At 41.7% G+C, this 17,256-nt stretch overlaps 1 protein-coding gene across 1 annotated transcript; it reads left to right on the forward strand.

Annotated features, from left to right (window-relative positions):
* Positions 1 to 11,412: 11,412 nt before the first annotated feature.
* Positions 11,413 to 12,406, forward strand: LOC142898775 (transcription factor HES-2-like). Its single transcript, XM_076041976.1, has 3 exons — positions 11,413 to 11,563; positions 11,655 to 11,838; positions 11,956 to 12,406. Exons 1-3 carry the CDS (start codon positions 11,474 to 11,476, stop codon positions 12,315 to 12,317), a joined length of 636 nt encoding a protein of 211 aa, XP_075898091.1. The 5' UTR covers positions 11,413 to 11,473; the 3' UTR covers positions 12,318 to 12,406.
* Positions 12,407 to 17,256: the final 4,850 nt, after the last annotated feature.

Below are 17,256 nucleotides of genomic sequence, written 5' to 3' on the forward strand. Positions count from 1 at the left end.
TGATTAACAAGAAGAATGCTTTTCATGAGCTTTTTTAGATAAACAACAGGTCTTTAGACTATTTATCTGGTTTCTGATACCCATTTTTCTAGGATGTCTGTATTCTGATTTGTCTTCTCTGGCTTTTGTTGCATTGAGAAAACTTGGCTAAAAAGACCATCACAAAAAGTAACAAAGTATTTTCTTAAATGGGGCTGCACTTGGATCACTGAAGATCACTTCTTCCCTGAAGAAATCCAAAAACATAGAAACCATAGTTGATCAAACAGAGAAAAAGAAATGTTATATGTAATGTCAGTGCACTGTAAAAATGATAACTAGCAATTGTTGATCTCATTACAGTTTTTAAGTTGAACTGACTTGGAAATATGACTTTGCAATAAGTAATGTATAAACTCTTGTCTGCCCAGCAATTTTTTCCCATTGTTGACTTATCTACTATTTTTAAATCAACTCAACAATTTTTTTTTCATTTTGGAGCAGATTTTTGAGTTAAGTTGGTCCAACTCCGTCGATTGCTCATTTGCGCATGCGCGTACAAGTTTGAACAAGTTGGAACAGCTCAGCCCATCCGACAGGTGTGAGCTGACGAAGCTGAAAGCGCACATCACTTTCGCCCTGCAGGTAAGCTATATATGTTTGTGCTGTCATCACGCTTATTGCAGACTGGTTTTCTTTCTTTCTTTCTTTCTTTCTTTCTTTCTTTCTTTACTCTAGTGAGTGTCATTGTCCGCTGTTTTCGCTTTGTAATCCGCGTGCCTCGTCATACGTTAACTTTATCTTGAGCTCGGAGGATTGGGCCGATCCTTGTAACATTTTAAAAGACAGTGGTGTAAGTAATTCGGAAGATATAACAATTTTAGCTAACGTTGTGTCTTTTTTATTGGTGTATGTAGGCCTAACGTCAGCCTAACATTGGGTAAAAAAGGCCGTAAAAGACGATGGTGTTTGCTCAACGTTATTCTGTGAACGTGACCGGAGCCCGTTAGCTAGTAACGTTAGCTGACGCTGCACTCTGTCGCGCGTGCGAACGTGCACAATGCTACAATGCTTGTGTGTGTGTGTGTGTGTGTGTGTGTGTGTGTGTGTGTGTGTGTGTGTGTGTGTGTGTGTGTGTGTGTGTGTGTGTGTGTGTGTTTGCAAATTTCAAATGCTGTTGTGAAAGTGCTTTTAACAAAACTGTCTTTGTGGTGTTTGTGGCTGTGTTTTAGTGGTGGATTCCATGCAGTGCCGGCATTGTAACTTCACGTGCTCCAGTAAAGTGACTCTCTTCAAACATCTTCGCCTTCGCCACGGTCAAGGTGCACACTGGCCTTGCACACATACAGACTGTGTTTGTGTATTTAAAACACTCGGATCGTTAAGATCACACCTCTCAAGATCACATTCAAAAGTGAAAACCCATGAAAAATTAACCTTTAAATGTGAATTGTGTGATTTTAAAGAAATTTGCAGTGAAAAAACTTTTTGGAACCATCTTGGACATCATTTAAAGAACAGAGAAACAGTACAATGTCCCTTTCTAAGGTGTTCCTTTAAAACAAACACTCGCCCAACCTTTAGTTCTCACAAAAGTCGTAACCATAAAAATTGTACGCTTAAGGATTTTCGAACAGTGTGCACTGTTACTGAAGAAGAAATAATTGAAGGTGAACAATGTGATAGTGAAGCAGGGACATCAGCTCATGAAATTGTGAGATTAAATGAGGTAGAAGATATTGTGGAGGATGTAGATAGTGAGACACTTGAGCACCAATTTGCCTCTCTCTTTTTGTCTATGCAAACTGTGTTGCATGTTTCTCGAAGTGCAACACAAAAGATTGTAGAAAATTTGCAAAACCTTCTATCTTTCTCTAACATTCAAACCTTCAACAGTGTCAAAGAGATCCTTTCAAAACATAAAATTGAAGTAAATGATTGTGTTTTGCAAGAAATATCTAGTGCTATAGCTCTAACTAATCCACTCCTTTCAACAATATCGGAGAAAGGTTCCCTATCTACAGATCACAGAAGGAATATATATTTCAAAGAGCATTTTCCTATTATCGAACCCACAGAATATCTGTACAACACAGCCCACAAAAACTGTTTTGTATATATATCTGTCACTAAGGTACTTGAAACTTTACTTGGGTGTACAGATTTTTTTGACAAAGTTGTATTTAATCAAGAAGCTTTATCTGGACACTTTAAATCTTTTCAAGACGGCAAGTATTACAAGGAGAATAAACTACTGGGAGAACAAAACACATGTATTAGTCTGGGATTATACATTGACGATTTTGAAGTGTGCAACCCATTGGGCACTTCTAGAAAACTTCATAAGATCACTGCAGTATATTGGGTGGTTCTAAATTTACCAGCTAGGTTCCGATCGGGTCTCACTTCAATTCAGCTAGCTCTCTTGGGTAAAAGTGTAGACGTCAAACAATATGGGTATGAAAAGTTTCTTGAGCCATTGCTTAAAGATATAAAGTGTCTTGAACAAGAGGGAATTTTTATTGAAGCTGTGGGCCAGTTTGTTAAAAGCAGTGTATATTGTGTATGTGCTGATAATCTTGGTGCACATGGTCTCGCAGGCTTTTCTGAAAGTTTTGCTGTTGATAAATTCTGTCGGTTTTGTTTGATAAGTCGGGGCCACATTGCAACTACTGACGTTAATGATTTTCAATTGAGAAGTATTGATCAACATAACTTGTTTCTGGAAGAGCTTAGGCAGGGGGCAAACCTCAAAAGTGTCAACGGGGTCAAAAGTGAATGTGTACTGGGCAAACATCTCCTTTTCTTTCACCCAATAACTGGATTTCCTCCAGATATTTTACATGACCTTTTGGAAGGGGTCATACCAGTGGAATTGTCCTTATGTTTGAAATGTCTGATCTCAAAAGGCTTCATTACATTAGAAGTGTTAAATGACTGCATAAAATCATTTCCCTTTAAGTATTCAGACAAAGTAAACAAGCCTCAAAAAATTCCAAAAGCAAGCTTTGAAAAGGGAACAGTTGGGGGGAATGGACATGAAAACTGGACACTGCTGCGTTTACTTCCGTTTATGATTGGACGCAAGATACCAGAACAGGAGCCATCTTGGGAGATTTTAATGGACCTTAAGGAAATTCTTGACATTGTTGTATCAAGCGAGCTTTCTGAGGATGCACTGTGTTATTTATCTGGTAAACTACTCGAGCATCGCAAGTTGCTTACCAGTACCTTTCCAGAGTTCAGACTGCGGCCGAAACATCACTTCATTGACCACTACCCGCAACTTATTCGCTGCTATGGGCCTCTAGTTGAATTATGGACAATGAGATTCGAAGCCAAGCACAGCTTCTTTAAAAAAGTTGTCCATGACACTCGCAACTGGAAAAATGTGCTGCTCACTCTCTCCACAAAACATCAGCAGATGATGGCCTACCACCTTGACTGTGGCATTCTTTTCAAGCCAAGACTGTATGTTGAAAATGTGAAGGTGGTCAGGCTTTCAGGATTGGATCCACCTCTAAAGCGTGAAATACAGAAGAAGTACCCACATCTAGACAGTGTGTCTCTGTCTAACACGATTCACCTGGATGGGACACAGTATGCGGCAGGCATGATTTTGTCTGCTGGACAGTGCAGTGGACTCCCAGAGTTCCATAAAATTGCAACCATTCTTATCGATTCAGAGAAGGTGGCATTCATTTGTAAAAGACTTTCTTCCTGGTACATTGAACATTTCAGGTCCTATGAGCTTGTTGAATACACCTATGCAGACTTTCTTCTTCTGGATCCAGATGTGCTGATAGATTACCATCCCCTAGCAGCATACACAGTTGGTGGAAAGCTTATGGTGACTCCGAGGGCATTCATTCTCCATTAAAGTTAGTCAAAATGGTATGTTCTTTCTACTCTCCTCTGCTCTGTCCCTACTCCCATTTTCTCCTCAACATCTCTTCTCCTCCTCTGTCCCTTACTCACTCCCTGTTGTCCTCTATGACTCCCTTCTCTCTCCTCACCAACTCTCTTCTCCTGGTCTCCTTTCCTGTCTTCTACGAGCTCTCTCCTCCCCTTACCATTCATACACTTTTCTTGGTGCCAGGTGTAAACATAAAGGTACCAAAAATGTTTTAAAGGGAGTGATAAAAATTGAATTTAGAATTAAAATAATATGAAATGGAATAGCATGAATTAAAATATTCTATTGCAAAAGATGCACATACTGTATGCAAAAAAATACACATATACTATACAAAGAATAACGATGTGTACAAAAAGAGCACACCCAAACACCAAGGCTGCCAGTTGTGGCACCATCTTTAATGTTCAATCACAGTTCAAATGGCCAGTTGAGTTCAGTAACGGCAGAAAATGAAAATATGGGCATTCATTATGGTATAGACGCTTGTTTTTTTCTAGAGAAGGTTCTTCATTTGCAGCCCCCATTATATAGATGTAGGCTAATCTTTCTTCTAATAAGGTTTGACTAATCACTTTTTGTCTCTCCTCTCTTTACAGACTATGTTACTTCGGGTCGTTATTTCCTCCAGAGATGCGCGGCGAATCCAGCTTCCCGAAGTCCCAACATCTGTTGGGCAATTGCTTGTTATACTTAAAGAGAGACTCGACATTCAAGATGATTTTTCACTCCACTTTGAGGATCCAGAGTTCGGAAATGCACTCTGCAGATTAACAGAGATGTCCGAATTACCGGCAGAGCGTGCAGTCTTGCATATCATGTGGAACTGTGATTTGTCTCCACATAACCAGTCCACTACTTCTGTCTCCTCTCAGGACACAATCAGTGTTCACAGTGAAGATTTCGGGCCTAGTTGGACTGATTCTATCCAGACCAATTCTGTGCAAACCAAATTAAGGCAAGCTGCAGAGTGGCCATCTCCATTCCTTATGCCCAAGTTTGCATATGATGTTGAACTGAAATTGTGCAAGGCCAATGAAACATATGCAAAGACAAAGAAGGGCCTTGAAGTGACAAGAGACATGAAGATGGAGATATTGGATAAAATTGCACAAGCAATTTTTGAAATCAAAAGCTACCCTGAGAAAGATGAGCTTGAGTCAGTTGCTGCTGCGCTGATTCACAAGTATCCATGTTTGAAGGAGCCATTTGGCGTCACAGGCTACGAGGGATGGAAGACAAGTATCAAGTACAAACTTGGAAACTATAGGTCAAAACTTCGTCAGGCAGGATGCAATGAGCTAAATGTGAACAAGAAAAGGAAAGGGGGAGGTGAAGACGACAGTCCATTCACGCTGAAGAAGCCCAAGCGTGGAGAGGTCAATCACGTGCCAGATTACCCACAATACCATGATGATGCTACCCTTGAAGAGGAAAGAGTTGCATTGATTGAAGAAATGATGAAAAAGAAAAGGAACACAACATTGATAAAGCAGAAAATGGAGCTGACGTTTTCCCTCAGGCGGAGAGAGGTGGTAGAGTGTCAGCCGATGGTGTCTGAGGTGCAGGAGAGGTGGCCTGCTCTGTTTTCCTCTGAAGTGGTAAGGATTTTGTCAGACAAGTGGGTAAAAAAGGATGTTAATTCGACAGTTTCGACTGAGATGTCAGCCTTCCTCAGAAGCGTCATCCGATGTGCTGCTAATGCGTCATTCAACAGCTGGCTGCCCAAGTCCCCTCCACCCTGGGTGGTTTCTGGACATTTTTATTGAATTTTCAAACCTCAAACTACATGTTTATAGATGATTTTCTTTCTTGCCAGTGTTACATTTTAATATGTGATCAATTTTATTCTGTGACCTGTCCTATTATTCTTATATAAGCATCTCACTTCTTTGGAAGTACACTTCCCCATGCTTAATTGAAATTGCAAGTTTAAAATGTCATGAATATGATTTAAAGTATTTTCATCAGGGGCAAAACAATTGAGAGTAACATTTAGTATAATTATGGATGACATTTTTTATCTTTTTACTGGCAAAAGGGAAACCAGCAGTGAGACGTAGAGGCACCTCAGAATCTGACGGGTCACAGATTTCAGACCAGTAGTGGACAAGGATACACTTGCACCTTGAAATTCAATAGTTTGAAAATTGACAATATATTATTTTTTGTTTTCTTGTCAAGATATCTGAAGAATTTCAGCGGATCACAAGCAAAGACCTGCTCGGGACTTTCAATGCATCCCTTGACAAATTTGGGCCTGGCCTGCTGAAGCTCTACAGGTCCAAGAAAGGAGCCTTTGGTCAAAAAATGGAGGAGCTCCTTGATGAACTCGATGATCAGGTCAGTGAAGTGCCCTTTTCACAGGCAGTTTTAGAAGAGAAATATACTTTCTTATTAGGAATGACATTACATTAATATACTAATTCAATTATGCACTGCATATTTTTAGACAACCGACATTATGTCCCACCGCAAGACAGCAGCTCTGAGAGGCCTGCCAATCTACCTCCGCGAAGACACAACCAAGTTTCTCCTGAAGTGCATGGTAAGTAATAGTAACTGCAGAAAAGCAGCAGCAGCCTCTGACAGTTGAAGCGGCGTGAGAGAGAATGCCTTTTTCTTTTCTTTTTTTTTTAATCAGCACAATTGTTAAAGGTGATGGACAATTATGAGCATATGCATATGAGAATCGAGTTTGAATCGGATAGTGACCTTTGAATTTGGAATTGAATTGTGAGAAACCAAAAGATTTACAGCCCAACTCACATGCTCACGAGAAACGGGCAGCCAATCATCTCCCGCTTACAAGTTATACTTTTTAGCTTTAGCATTAACCTTTTCAGCACTCACATTTTTTTATATGCTCTTTGTTCTCTAAGATCTTTATAATGTATCTTTTCTTCTTCCCCAGGACACCGAAAATATGATTCCAGTGATTGAAGGTGTGTCTGTTGCCATCCTCACGGTGTTCTATGAGGATCAATCCTGTGTGCGAGACCATGCGGTCATTTTGGAAGGGGCAATTGTGCTTCACAATATTCCCCACATGTCTGCTGCCATGGCACATCTCTTTGGCCTTCTGTACGCCCTTAACATAGACTACCCCAAAGACATGAGGTACACCTTCGAGGGCATCCAGACCATCTTCTTTTCGCTTGGAGGGTCTCGATGCTCTCAGCGCACAAGGGCGCTTAAATCCAAACTTGTCCTGTGAACGTTTTGGCAGTTGCCAAAACGTTCAAGGTATTGTTTTTTATAAGTGTCTTAATGTTAGTGTTTTATACAGCTACCTAGTCCTGCTAGACTAATGCAGGAAAGCATGTTGCAGTTGTGATTGTTTGGACACAATGTTTTTTTTATTATATTCTCGAGAAAGTAGAAAAAAAATTAGATGCAGGGTTTGTTTCTGCTGCATGTGGAAACAAAGTTTTCTCTGATTTTAGTGAGGGTTGTATTTTCGATCGTTGAAAGATGACATCAGGTGTTGTCTCTGCAGGATATGTTTCTCTGTATTTTATACTCTTTGCTTCAGGTGAAGGTTGATATGTTTAAAGAGTGAAGAACTAAAGAAGAGGTTACTTGAAATACAGTGACCTGAGTGATATTGGGGTTGGATGCATCTGCCTGTTTATGTCTTCATGGCTGTGTGCGACTGTGATTCTGATGCACTGCAGCTGTTATGGTTTGATTCAATAAAAAATTGAATAACATTCAGCTTTAGTCTGTATTATTAATTATCCATCTGTTGATTGATGAGTTCAGCTTGATTTATAAAGGGAAAATGTATGTTTATTCAACAAGAATATTTGTGTTGGTGAATTATAAAATATATGCCATTGAAGGAATAATTTTATATTTATACAACAAGAAAATCTAAGTTTAAAAAAGGTAAAAATAAATGGCATTGATTAGAAAAATTGTTTATTAATTCAACATAAAAATCTGTGTTTGGTGAAGGTAGAAATACATTGCATTCAAACAAGAAGTTCTTTGTTAGTCTCACAGTATTACCCTCATAAGATGAACGCAAAGATTTGAGTTGGCAGAACTCTTGGCTATACTTAAAAAGTTTAATTAAGTCAACAAGAGCCAGCAAAAGTTGAGAAAACTCAAAAATCTCTTGCATCATGTTGCCTTGAAATGTTACGTTTTCTGAACTTTTTCTTTTTAACAGTGTGTGCTGTTGTGCCATAAGTCAATACAAACATTCAGTGTTTAGACATTTTTCTTTCGCTGAGTGAGGTGTTTCAACACACACCTAATTTATTACACTGTTGCTACAGTACTTTACAAATGTGTTGCATCAAATGCACCTAAAAGCTGTGAGTCAACTCTCCAGTCCTCCTGACCTAATTATATTTATGCATGGAGGTCATATGGTACCACAAAATGGAAGCTTTAGTAAATGTGATGAATAAAAAGTACATTAAACGCATTTTCAGTCCATTGAGTTTTTACTGCTTCCCAAATATTCTTATTGCACTTAATCTAAACAAGAAAATATTTTAATTTAAATCCTAATTACAATATTCTTCTTATGCAACACAAAAACCTACAAGTGATACTTATATACAGAAGCCATACTTATATTTTTTTAATATATATATTTTTTTCTGTGGAAGAGATGCGCAAAGAACTTTAACACTGTTTTTGCCATCTTTGGATATTTTAAGCACTAAACCACAAAACAAATCAAATGGAGGATAAAAAAAACTTCTTGTCTGCGCTTGTTGAGACACCAGGCAACGCGAGGTGCATCAGTGTGACGCGTGATGGCGTAGATTTTGGCTTGGGAAGCCAGACATGCTTTTATCTGCAGCCACCTTTTGAGGGCTGGTAAACTCGCAGGGCGATGCCTGGAAGCTTCCGTGTTGTCCCGCGGAGGAGACGGAGCGCCGCCAGTGTAGTGCGAGAGACTCGGTGGACGCTTTTGGTTCTTCACGCCTCATTGAGCGCGCAGCCTCCATCTGGCTGTGCGGCTTGGCTCGTGTCAGTCTCATGCCGTGTATAAACCACCAACTCTTCATTTTCACGTTCCATGTTTAGTGTTATTAGGGAAGTTCGACAATTTTGGAGAGCTCGGTGATCAACTTTTAATACAGAAATAAAGTTCCCATCAAAGCACTTTCATTCATCAATTTAAATCATCCACTACATTAGATTTAACAAAAATGTTTCCCCATCATTGTCTTTCTTAGGTCTGTTATTTTAGCCCCGGGATTGCATGTTACGTTTGCGTTAGAACAACACAGAGTAGCTCATCATATCGCTCTCTCGGCTGCTGCTGAGTTGCACGTCGGTCCACTTTTCCTGTACACGTCGTCCAACAAAGGATCCGTGTGCTCTCAGCATGCACAGATGGATACCCACGCTCAAACCAGGACAAAAAAAGCTCCCAACCGAAGCCTCTCTCTGACTTTTCCCCCCCTTCTCATGGTCTTATCTCAGAGGGCCAGTTCCCAGACTGGACCTGATGGCAGTTATTTGAGGCCCCATGGGGCAGGACGCGTGCAAAACCGTGCAACTATAGTACTTGATGGGTTCAAAAAAAAGAAAAAAAAAGAAAGAAAGACAGGAAAAAAAAAGGATCGGTGGAACAACCCCCCTCGCTGACAGCTTGCACCCGAGAAGAAGCGTCTTCTTCTCGAGATGTGAATAAAAATGCTGAATTCATTCGTTCATTCATTTTTTCCCCAATTAATTTTGGTTATAAATGTTGATTCTCGGTCCTGTATCAACAATTTATCGACTCAAATGTGTTTTCACCATATCAAGAACCCCCCCCCCCCCCCCCCCCCCCCTTAATTCTTCTGGTCATACAGGGGTTGGTTATAACGCGCTTTTGCAAACATTTCTATGGGTAAAAACTTGGAGCATTTGTATCTGCATTCTATTAATTCACACATCAAACTGAAACCTTATAGACAGAACATGTTCCTAACTAATTTCACCCTGTTGGTTTCTGCCTGAGCTGCTCGCTGCTTATAGAACAACGCGACACTGTCCTTTGTGTTTCACCGTTGATCGACCCCTCCCTCTGGCCTTTTCCACGGGATGGAACAAAAAAAAAAAAAAAAAAGGGTCGCTGATGTATGGGAGCACGAGCAGAGGAGCCTGGATGCTGACGGGATCAGCAGCGGAGGCAGTGCAGCGATGACAAGCAGGAGGGGGAGGGGAGCTGCGGTGGGAGATGGCGACGACGAAGGAGGAGGAGGATGGTGGCTGCGGAGGGGAGGGGACGGGAGGGGAGGGGGCAGTTCCCATCTGTTGCGCGGTCGTGGCGCGTGCCGTACGCGTGAATCCTCATCTCCGCTGCACTGTTCAGCGGAGAGCAGGGGAGGATAAACCTTCACCCAGAAACAAGGCCGTATGGAGTAAAATGCCGCAACCTTAGCAAATGTATAGAGTGATATTTGTGCGCGCGCGTGTGTTTGGAGTTAACTTAGAAAAGATCTCAATATTGCATTTAAATCAGACTTGTTACCCTGAACGGAAGGAAGCAGCAGCTCGTAGCCGTTATGATGCCATACACACACGCACACACTCACACACACACACACACACACACACACACACACACACACACACACACACACAGAGGGAGAGAGAGAGAGAGAGAGAGCGCCTGTGCCCCACGTCACACCCAGTGTCCCCCCCCCCCCTACAGGTGAACTTCTCGCTGTTCATGTTGAAAACAAGCTTTTGTGGCTCCACAAGCAGCAGACGTTAATTCATTCATAGCGTGGCTTGGGTTTCTGCTTTATTAGTTATAGGAATAGATTAGTCCGGTCGCCTACACCAACCACTCATCTGCTCCTCGGGTTGCTTTTGTCTGGACGGAATGCAAAGCCACTGAAAGAGCCCCCGAGTTCGTGCTGTTTTAGTATTTTGGTTCCACGCTTTTCGATTTGTGTTTAAAGCAATTAAGCATGGAACTGCGTGTATTTCGTCCGAAATGAATCAGATGGGGTTTGATAGCTGATTCATGAGATATTTGAAAGGTTGCAAAAGTACTGAGGATGATTATCACTACATTAGGGGAAAATAAATGCATTGCCCTTCTAAATGATCTTTAGAAATTAAGTTGTGAACCCTAAAATAAAGTTGTTTATGTGTATATATATATATATATATATATATATATATATATATATATATATATATATATATATATATATATATATATATATATATATATATATACACCCTACGCCGACAGCATGTGTTATGCCCTCTGTGTAAGTTGATCCCATGGGTTAACGTTGTAGTTGAAATTTTGGAAACGCAATCAAGCGCAACGTCACCACGAAACTCATACTGCAAGCGTGCAGCCACTGCATACCGGCGGTAGACGGAGGGGCCCGCAGGGGCCAGATGGTGCAGACACTCATCTCCCTGAGGGCCTCGCCCCCGTGTAACAACCCCCAAGCGGCGGGGCATGAGACCCCTCCCCTCTGACGCGCCGGGCCCACATAAATAGGAGGCTCTCCGACTCTGCAGCCACACTCGAGCTCAGCAGCTCAGCAAGTATCTCCCTCCTCCAACAACAAGCACGACAACACGCAAGCAAACGCAATGAGTCCCAGCATCATCACCGAGGCCAACCAGCCTCTCAGTGCCAGGTCCACCGTGGCCCAGAGGAAACAAGCAAACGAGTTGAGAAAGGTAAGGACGATCTCAACCACGCTTCCCTCTCTGGTTTTCACTCTGTGGAAGTGCAGCCCGATTAACAGGTGTTCTCTTTATTTCCTTCCAGACTCTTAAACCCTTGCTGGAGAAGCGCAGACGCGCTCGTATCAACGACAGTCTCAGCCACCTGAAAAGCTTGATCCTGCCTCTGGTCGGCAAAGACAACGCTCGCTACTCCAAGCTTGAGAAGGCAGACATTCTGGAAATGACCGTCCGTTTCCTCCGCGAGCTGCCCTCCACTCCTGTCAAAGGTGAGCGTCGCCCTCTCAACCAAACGACGCAAAGATGCAAACATTTTTTTGTTGTATCATATTGTTATGCCTTGAAATTCAAGCCACTAAATATCAAACCTTATTTCCCTCCTTCAGATTCCGCAGACAGTTACAGGGAAGGTTACAAAGCCTGCCTCCAGCGCGTCTCCGCTCTGCTCCCCAAAACGAGCCTGGATCAAGACGCGTGCCAGCGCATGAACGAGTTCATCCAGCAGTCCACGTCCGCCGCCAACGTCACCCCGACCTGCCTCAACTGTTGCGCGCAGAGCTCCAGGGCCTTACCGCAGATCCAACAGAGACTCCAGAACCTCAAGTCGAGCTTCACGTCCAGACTGGAGATTCAGTCCCGCAACGGCAGCAGCAGCAGCAGCAACAGCAGCAGCAGCAGCGCAGTGGCTCCGAGCCGAGCGCAGCAGCTTCCGCAGGCTGTCAGCTCAGCCATGTGGAGACCCTGGTAGATTAGATGGACATTGCTCACTCTCTCTTATTTATTACCATGTTATTTATTTGTCATATTTGTAGTAGACGTATAGCCGCAATGAGAGAAGTTGAAGTTGCTGTGTAATCATGTAATTAAGCATTTTAGCTTAGTTTTCCCGAGCACAGATGGCAAAGAAACCGAAGTCTATGAACGTTTTTTAAAATGCAATCCTCTTTGGGGTTTCAGAGATATGGGTTGTGGACAACACTTTTGTAAAACCCCAGGGGTTATTTTGTTTTGAGGTTTGCACGATGGACTTAAAAGTATTTTGGTCCGTGCAAAAGATTAGTCAGTAAACACTATGTGTTAAGTAGGATTATTGTGGTTATTCATTTCACCCTGTATGAAAAAAAAAAAAAAATCCGAGTCATTACATTTGAACTGTTTTGTCACTGACGAAATGTTTTTTCCAATAAACTTTTTTTTTTTAAAGATTCATTTTCAGTGTTCCTGTCATAAATCTGTGAGAGGGGAAATTTCATTCGATTCATGTGAAAGGAATAAAAAAAAAGGCGCGCAAACGCATAAAGCCACGGGCCACCCTGAGCCCATTGATGCTGATGAGCAGCTGCTCCATTGTTCCTGATGTGAGGCGCCTCTGCTGTTGCCGCCAAAGCGGTGGGAAGAAGTTGGGCTGCTGGTGTGACGGGAAACACACTGGGAAGGACGGTGCTTTGGGATTACACTCACAGTCTTTGTCTTTAGAATAATGCCAGCAGCAAGCGCATAAAAACGCTTCCTTATGGGAATCACGTGGTAACTCGGGAACCCTGAAATAGAAACGTTTTAGAGTGATACAAAGGATATGGAACTTAAAAAGTTCCTGGTGGGTCACAATGACATCCCTTTAAGTCAACTTGAGACAGCACAATGTTCCTCTGCAAAGTAAAAAGCCCATAATTTCTACTTACTAAACTTAGTAAGTTGTTTGGTAACAGAAGAATTGTGATATTGTTGTGTTATTTGAGTTACAGTTTTTGAACTGTAACTCAAATAACACAACACACTGTAAATAACAAATTTTTACATTTTTTTTATTTTGGACAGGCATGGCAATATAATCATACTTTAAACTAAATAATTTAAGTTATGGTGAAATACAAGACATTACCTCAGGCACAAACAACCCCACCCAGTTTATTTCCAACAAGCAGGATAGGTGGATGGCATGGGTGCTTGGGAGTATGAGGGATTGGCTGATGATAAACTTCCTTCAAAAATTCAATTAAAACTGTAGAAACCTGCGGTATGAAAAGACGAAACATCCTGAGGATGTACTGTTTACAGGATGAACCATCAACCTGCCGGAGTGATAGATTTTGGCAAGACTGTTGCTCAGGTTACAGGGACATTGAGGAGAATGAGAAAACTCAGTGGGACGGAGAAAAAAAAGGACATCAACAAAATTTCAAGATGCCCCGATGGCCACAAAGTGATGGAAGGGAGGGAGTGTAAACAGAGGCTTTGCAAATGGTGTCTTTCGGAGAACTCAATAAAAGTTCAAGCATAAAGATCTATGGTTTTTGAATGTTAAGAGATCTCACAAGACTACTTAAAATTGCTGAGGATTTGATGAGCATGCTAATTGTCTGATAGCTCAGACGATGAGAAGACATGCTGTGTGTTCAAATCCCATCAAAAAGTCAACTTGGGTTAAACTAATCATTAGGTCGTCCATTGTTAGGTGTTCCGTTGAAGAGTCCAACCCCTCCCGTCCTCCACACAACGTGCCAGGTCTGCAGAGCTCTCCACCCAGGTGTCCTTCCTTGATACGTCCACATATGTAGGCATAGGGCGTCTTCTCAGTTGGTGAATGTGTGACGGTTCCCAGAGCACCAGCTCGCTCGCTGGAAGTTCCTGGTGTCAGTGGCAGTGGCCCAAGACTTTCCTCCTTCTGGAGGCCACTTTGTCACGAAGCCTCGGTAGCCCACCATACAAGGTGCTCATTGGGGATTTGCTGATTCTGGTCACTGTTCAGTACTATAAGCAGCACTCATGTGCAGCATACATCCAAAGATTTCTGTAGAGTGGGCTTCAGGAACCATGACTCACAGCCATAGAAGAGCACAGATTTGACAGTTGCTTGGAAGAAAGTGATTTAGATGTGTTGAGGAAGACTGGATTTCTAAACGCTTTCCAGTTGTTAAGGGACCTCCATGCCGCTGCCTTTCTCACCTTAGAGTACCGTTCCTTACAATTGACCCTGGAATCCCACTTGAAGTTGCTGGAGTCTTTCAGAGCGTTGCCTCTTGCTGTTCTGAAAGGTGGATGGCTCGAGCGATGTTGAAGCTGATGACCTCAGTCTTCTTAGCATTCAACCTGAGGCTGACTCCAGAGCATTTAGCTTCCACTCTGATCAGGAGCTCCTGAACCTGCTCTACACCATCTGAAATCAGGCAGATGTCTTCTTCATAGTCCAGGTCTGTCAAAGCCACAACAGGGTATCTTCTGACCTCAAACTTCTTGCTCTCTCCGTCTGGAGTTCCCACCTTGGTCCTTGTAGATCTCTATTAGCTCAGTGGGTGAGAAGGCTCTCTGTGCTCAAGATCATGAGTTTAATTTTCTTAAAATAATCACTTGGCCAGAAGACTGGGAAGCAAATTGTTAGCTGAGATGCTCTTGGTATGAAGCTAAAAGTCAAAGCCCTGATCGAGTAATTCAAGAGTGTAGAGTTGCGTTTACTTAGAAAATAAAAAAAAATACAGCCATCTAGGCTGGGCATTTTCTCACCCCATCAATTTGTCTGAAATGAAATATTAAGCATCTTGTATTCTAATGAGCTCAGAAGGTATAGATTTGTGTTCGAAGGTACTCTGGCTGAATTTAAAGATCAAAGATTTATGTATGACTGTGTTGCACTGTTAGCTCAGAGGGCAAGAGGATAGGGATCTTGGGGAAGCCAGAGGAGCCTTACAGAGTGGAATTAAAAGTCACAATTGAAAATAATACTTAAAAAATAATGAAAATGAAAATGTTGAGTAATGAGATTATGCATCAATTAACCAATTAATTGAGTGACTAACAATGAAAATTCTGAAGAGCTCAAACTACAGCCACAATATGTTTACCCTCCGTGATAAGTCATGCATCTATCTAAAACAACCCCAACCCACATTAGCCATTCAAATTCTCAAATGGAGAAGGTTACATATGAAGCTTTTTTTCATGGAGCATCCTTCAGATAAAACATCCAGTTCAAATAAAACTGCCATTATGCAGCTCAGCATCCAGGCTCACAATCGCGTCCTCCTTGTTTGCCTTTTTCCATGTTTTTAAGGGGTTCTGCTTTTGTAATGATAGAAAAGATTAACATTGGTTATCAAATAAGGAATGATATTAAATTGGAATCCAGCTGGTACAGAACAAGCATCTGCGAATTCACACACCAACAAGTGAATTCTCATCTAAATAGTGATATATATATATATATTTTTAAACTCTCGATCAAAGAGATAAAATCGGAGGAAAGAGAAAAGTTGGTCACAAACAAATTCGCATTGTTTCATTTTATTTTTGAGCTATGGACGTGTGATGGCAGTCGATGCTTTACAAATAAGACCACCGTTCATTGTTGATGCGAACAAGGGCAGGGGACCAATGCCTTATTTGTTGAGCTTTTCCAACTTATCCAGTTTAGCGTATTTAAATGCCATATGAACGTTTGCTTTTAGTTGAGCAGAGGCAATAAAACACACATTTACTTCATAAAAAAAAAAAACATTTATACCCGTATTGAAACACACTGACCACTTGAAGAACGACATCGTACACATCCGTACTGACATACTGCATTCATCAAACTCATGCCAACGTTTGTACTGATTGGCAAATTTTAATTCACCATCATTCAAACACATTTTCCTGATATTATACAGTTTATTAGAAACACGCTGAGAATAAACTGCGCTGATTTACAAGAGATGCGACACGCTCTATAGCCTAATCACCCAAACCGAATCACCCGTTGCCTGTCAGCTCGCGTCACCCTGCGGTAAAAGTCAGGTGGGCGGGATCCCCGCTCGTGCTCTGCGCCCCAACAACTCCCCCCATCCCTCAGCCGCCGTGTGACTCTTAATTCCCATGAAGTTCTGGAACATTCTCAAACAATGGGTCCCTGTTATCCGGCGCGCACAGATGGGTTACCGACGCCGAATTTGTCTGAAGAGACAAAAGAGGACTCTAACCGTAAAAGCAGAATTGAAGAGAAGTGTAGGCTACCTCCCCCACCCCCATCATCATTACCATCATAACCCCCCTCCCCGTCCCACGTCCCAGCGGGACCAGGGTGGACGCGTGCAGCAAGTGTGCCTCCTCCAGCTTTGGGACGGCGAAGCAGCCCAGCAAGTCTGAAAACACATCTCGACGCTGTGGTGTTTCCATCTTTTTCTGTCCTTTTACATTGATACAGATGTATCTTTACAGTAGGTGTACATGGTACAATGGTGGTTAGTATTATCATCATCATCATCAGAAATTAATATTTTGTAGTTCTTTTTATTATGGTGATTATTTATATTGCTATTAATATGATTAATGTTATTATCAATATTGGGAAGGGTAGAAGTGGTATATATGTAAATCATTGGTGTAGGAGAAGGGGTTGATTTAATACGTTCCAACTTCCTCCGACTCCTTTTTTGAACATGGATGCCTTGTTTCTTGGATCCTTGTTGTATTCTTTACTTTTTATGTTGTATGTACTCAAAATAAACTTGAATCATCATTAACAACAACAACATCGTCAGCATCATCGTTTAAAATGACAAATACTGGTAATGGCAGGAAGATAATGTATTCCACTGTTTTTGAAAAATAACAATAAAGGAATGATAACAACTCGTGATTTATGTGATATAGAAAATCGCCTGTCCGGTTCAAGGGCAGCACTTTTTTTTTTTTTTTTTTTTTTAATAATG

This window comes from Nelusetta ayraudi, unplaced genomic scaffold, assembly GCF_046127955.1.
Source record: "Nelusetta ayraudi isolate G7.1 ecotype Tasmania unplaced genomic scaffold, CSIRO-AGI_Nayr_v1 ptg000070l, whole genome shotgun sequence".
Taxonomy (NCBI): Eukaryota; Metazoa; Chordata; class Actinopteri; order Tetraodontiformes; family Monacanthidae; genus Nelusetta; species Nelusetta ayraudi.

Excerpts from the sequence above, each read along its gene's own strand:
- LOC142898775 (XM_076041976.1), top strand. The coding sequence starts at position 11,474 with ATGAGTCCCAGCATCATCACCGAGGCCAACCAGCCTCTCAGTGCCAGG. Across the intron at positions 11,564-11,654 it reads AAGCAAACGAGTTGAGAAAG|ACTCTTAAACCCTTGCTGGA; the intron begins GTAAGGACGATC and ends ATTTCCTTCCAG. Across the intron at positions 11,839-11,955 it reads GCCCTCCACTCCTGTCAAAG|ATTCCGCAGACAGTTACAGG; the intron begins GTGAGCGTCGCC and ends TCCCTCCTTCAG.